Source organism: Pinus tabuliformis, chromosome J (genome assembly GCF_031772625.1).
Source record: "Pinus tabuliformis cultivar Carrire ecotype Pingquan chromosome J, CPIR1, whole genome shotgun sequence".
NCBI lineage: Eukaryota > Viridiplantae > Streptophyta > Pinopsida > Pinales > Pinaceae > Pinus > Pinus tabuliformis.
Window position 1 is genome coordinate 247,720,915 of NC_142295.1, and position 4,436 is coordinate 247,725,350.

General features: G+C 38.6%; 1 protein-coding gene across 1 annotated transcript; it reads right to left on the reverse strand.

Annotated features, from left to right (window-relative positions):
* Positions 1–770: 770 nt before the first annotated feature.
* Positions 771–3,716, reverse strand: LOC149226689 (uncharacterized). Its single transcript, XM_089380272.1, has 3 exons — positions 2,861–3,716; positions 1,382–2,692; positions 771–1,234 (listed from the first exon to the last, which is right to left on the reverse strand). Exons 1-3 carry the CDS (start codon positions 3,714–3,716, stop codon positions 771–773), a joined length of 2,631 nt encoding a protein of 876 aa, XP_089236398.1.
* Between the last annotated feature and the right edge of the window lie 720 nt (positions 3,717–4,436).

Below are 4,436 nucleotides of genomic sequence, written 5' to 3' on the forward strand. Positions count from 1 at the left end.
TCGGTTTGCCCATCAGTTTGGGGGTGATAGGTTGAACTCATATTAAGTGATATTCCTGCTTGATGACAAAAATCCTTCCAAAATTTCCCTTTAAACCTTACATCTATATCGCTAACTATGACCTTAGGAAACCCGTGTAGTTTGTAAATGTTTTTACAAAACACATCAGCGATTTGTTTGGTTGTGTCAGTCTTTTTAATAGCCATAAAGTGGGCATATTTAGTGAGCTTGTCGACTACTACAAATATTTTATCCTTTCCGTCAGATGCAGGTAGTCCTTCAATAAAATCCATCGAAATCTCCTCCCACTTCTGATTTGGAATGTGTAGTGGATGTAGCAACCCTGGAGTTGGAACATTTTCGCTCTTGTTTCTTTGACAAATATCACATTCTGAAACATATTTCTGAATTTCCTTGCTCATACCCTTCCAATAGAATGACTGTCGAACATTGTAGTAAGTCTTGTAGAATCCGACATGTCCAGCTGCTGGTGAATTGTGAGACTCCTTTAGTATTTTTACCTTAAATTTGGATGCAGGTGTTAGATAAATTCTCCCCTTGTACCATAAGATGTCATTTTTCCACTCGAAGTTGGTATATTGACTGATATTGTTGATCATGGAGTCACAATCCTTATCCTTGGCATATTCGGCTCGTATTTCATCCAACCATTCCGGAATGACTATCATGGTGGCACATGTTGTGTGATCATCATCCTTACGTGAGAGTGCATCAACTACGACATTCTCCTTTCCCTTCTCGTGTAATATTTATAAATCAAAAGTTGACACCTTCTCCATCCACTTTTGTTGTTCTATTGATAATGTCTTTTGCTGAAGTAAGTATTGAAGACTATTGTGGTCGGTTCGGATTGAGAATTTACTTCCAAGCAAATACTGGCACCATTTCGTCAAAGCGTGTATGATGGCGAGCATCTCCTTTTGGTATGTTGATTTTAAGCCTTCTTGTTTATTAAGTTTCCTGCTCTCAAATGCTATAGGGTGGTTGTCCTGCATCAGTACAGCTCTAATTCCAAACCCAGAAGCATCACATTCGACCACAAATGGTTTGGAGAAATCAAGAGTTGCTAGTACTGGTGTGGTTGACATCACTTCCTTTAATTTCTCAAAACACTTGTCTGTTTGGTCATCCCATTTGAAAGCATTTTTCTTTAACAAATTCGTCAGGGGTGCTGTCAGGTGTGCATAGTTTTTTATAAATCTTCTGTAATACCCTGTTAAACCCAAAAATCCCCTTAGCTTAGATATGTTCTTGGGTTTTGGCCACTCTTTGATTGCCTTGATTTTGTTGGGGTCCACTTGGACTCCTTCCCTTGATATAATATGACCTAGGTATTCAACTTCCTTTTGCCCAAACGTACATTTTGATAGCTTGGCGTAAAACTGGTTCTTTTCCAAAACAGACAACACTTCTTCTAGATGTTTGAGATGTTCCTTCCACGTCTTACTGTACACTAAAATATCATCGAAGAAAACTAATATGAACTTCCTAAGGTAAGGATGAAAGAGCTCATTCATGGTGGCTTGGAAGGTGGCTGGTGCATTTGTTAATCCAAATGGCATGACCTTGAACTCGTAATGCCCTTCATGAGTCCTGAATGCTGTCTTTTCGATGTCTTCTAACCTTACTCGTATTTGGTAGTAACCTGATCTTAGATCTAACTTGGAAAAATATTCTGCACCGTGTAACTCATCTAACATTTCATCAATGAACGGAATCGGAAACTTATGCTTAATAGTGATTTTATTTAAGCCTCTGTAATCTATACATAATCGGAAGGATCTGTCCTTCTTCCTGACCAATACTACGGGTGCAGCGTATGGACTTCTACTCTTCGTAATGATTCCATGCTTCAGCAGGTCTTGAATTAAGCGCTCTATTTCTGTCTTGTGGTGATGGGGATAACGGTATGGCTTGACATTAACTGGAGTTGAATCAGTTTTGACTTCGATAATGTGTTCAATTTTCCTTTTTGGGGGTAACTTCATTGGTAGATCTTGGAAAACCTTCTCGTATCTCTGGATCAAGGATGAAATCTCTGATGTTTGATGAGTCCCTTCTGTTGATAATAATTCCAAGTGCTGACATTGCGCAACAAATGTTGGTGCCCCCTTGCAAATAAGCTTCTTCATTTGTTGAGCAGAGATGACTTGTGTTGGTGGTGCCTGAAAACCGAACAACTGATATTTCCGTCCATCCCATTTGAATTTAATGAATTGTTTTATGTGATTTGCTGAATAAGTGCCTAGTGTTCTCAACCATTGTACACCTAAAACAACATCTACTCCTCCTAGGGGAACCATATAAAAACTGGACTCTATTTCATAGTCGCTTAATTGCAACTTAACTTTATGGCACTTGCCAACTCCATCTATTTGTTTTCCATCTTCTACCATAACTTTTAAGTCTGCTATTTGGTAAGCAAAGATGTTCAATCTTTTTGCAACATTGACATCTACAAAGTTTTGTGTACTTCTTGAGTCCACCATCACAATAACGCTTTGCTTCTTGATGTAACCTTTAAGCTTCAGTGTTTTTGGTTGAGCTATCCCTATGATGGCTGCTATAGAAATTTGTGGCATCTCGTCCTCTGATTCTAGACTAGGGTTTGCATTTTCTTCATTTTCCTCTTCGTCGGAGCTATCTTCTGAGGATTCCTCTTCTTGCTTGGCTTCACAGTTGTACAATTTTTATGTTGCGCATTTGTGTCCTAGATGATACCTGTTTCCGCACTTCCAACATTTTCCATCTTTTTTTCTTTCGACATTAAATTGTTGTTTTCCTTCACTTCGTAAGGGTGGTGGAACGTACTTACTAGTATTCTCTGATGCGGTTTTACCTGCCCTTCCTTTGAATTCGTTGTTAGTCTTGTCATTAGTGACATATGGTGGTTTGTGAAGTTTATATTTTCGCTCGATAATTATGGCTGCATGTCTGGCCTCCTCAATAGTTTTAGGTTTATGCAATTTTAATTCTTCATGGATATAATCTTTAAAGCCACAATGGTACATTTTTAGTAGCTCCTCATCTGAAAACCCTCTCTGCCTTACTGCTAACACTTCCCACTCGTGAGTGTATTCACTCACTGATCCTTTTTGCTTCAGGTGAACAAATCTCTCATAGACATCATCCTCCTCTTCGTCATGAAACCTTTTTAACAGAGCGCTTTTAAGGTTTTTCCAATTGAATGAGCAACCCGTGCATTTAGATGACCACCACAAAAACCAATCGTATGCTTCTGCTTCTAAGTAATTGGATGCAGTGACGACTTTTTCTTGTTCACCGAGCGGAGGGTTTGCTAAAAAAATTGCATCCATCTTATTTACCCATACGACGGTGCCTTTAAAGTTCTTTCCATCATACTTCGGTAATTCATTTTTGATTTTAAGATGGTTCTTTCCGGGAGAATGTGTATAATATTGGCTCCCTTCGAAGTGGATTTGGGGTATTTGTTGCTTCTCACGCCTCATGAAGCCTTGCTCTAGGGAAGTCTCCCCTTCTGGAGTCTTGGGGCTTTGTGTAGCTGAAGGTGGATCAGTCTCTCTGGAGTGCCGGTTCATCAAGCTTTTTAAGGAGATCTCGTCGGCCATATGGTCTTGCTTACTAACTGAATTTTCAATGTTATCCATGCGTTTACAGAGCTTATTGATGTCCTCATGGATCTTCTTCATAATGTCATTGTTATCGTTCGTCATTTTGTTCCGATTTTTTTTTTAAGACCCAATATTTTTTTTTAATTAATCAAAAGATATTAATTAATTATTATTATTATTATTATTATTTTTAAATTAATTAATTAAATTAAAGTTATATATGTATATAGTTTTTATATGCTTAATATATACCTATGTTATATCATACCATAACACAGTCTTTTAATCAATTCACTGAACGGTCACATTACTGAACAGTCACGTGCCGAATGGTCACTTACTGTTTGACTGTCGACCCTTCGTGCCGATATCACCGCAGAGCCCACCGCAGATGAAAAGAAACGACGCAAACTTCTGTCGGACATGTTGTGTGGTTTAGTTGTGGGATTGTGCTACGATTTGGCGTAGCTATGTTCGACAACCCTGCGATAACTATTGTTTAGCTGCAAGTTGTGACCACATACTCCAGACAAAACACGCACAACCCACACGCACTGCTGTTTTATGGAAAGCCCGTGGGGCCTGATGGCCAACAGAACTTGTGGGTGTCACCAGTCTAAAGCTGGCTCTGATACCACTGTTAGCAATAAAATGATTAAATTGTTGTAAACTGTAAACAAGACACCAGATAGGATTTTGAATGTAATATTTTATATATATATATATATTTGATAAAAATTGAATGATGATTTACAAGGCTGAGGCGGTGCTCCTTAAATAGGAGTTGACTGGCCATGCCTGATCAGAGAGACATGTCCCTTG

Bases quoted from the DNA above. Each gene is read 5' to 3' on its own strand.
- LOC149226689 (XM_089380272.1), bottom strand. From the start codon at position 3,716: ATGACGAACGATAACAATGACATTATGAAGAAGATCCATGAGGACATC. The intron at 2,693-2,860 runs GTAAAACCGCAT...ACAACTGTGAAG, and splicing joins CGAATTCAAAGGAAGGGCAG to CCAAGCAAGAAGAGGAATCC. The intron at 1,235-1,381 runs GTACGTTTGGGC...TGGGTTTAACAG, and splicing joins TTACGCCAAGCTATCAAAAT to GGTATTACAGAAGATTTATA.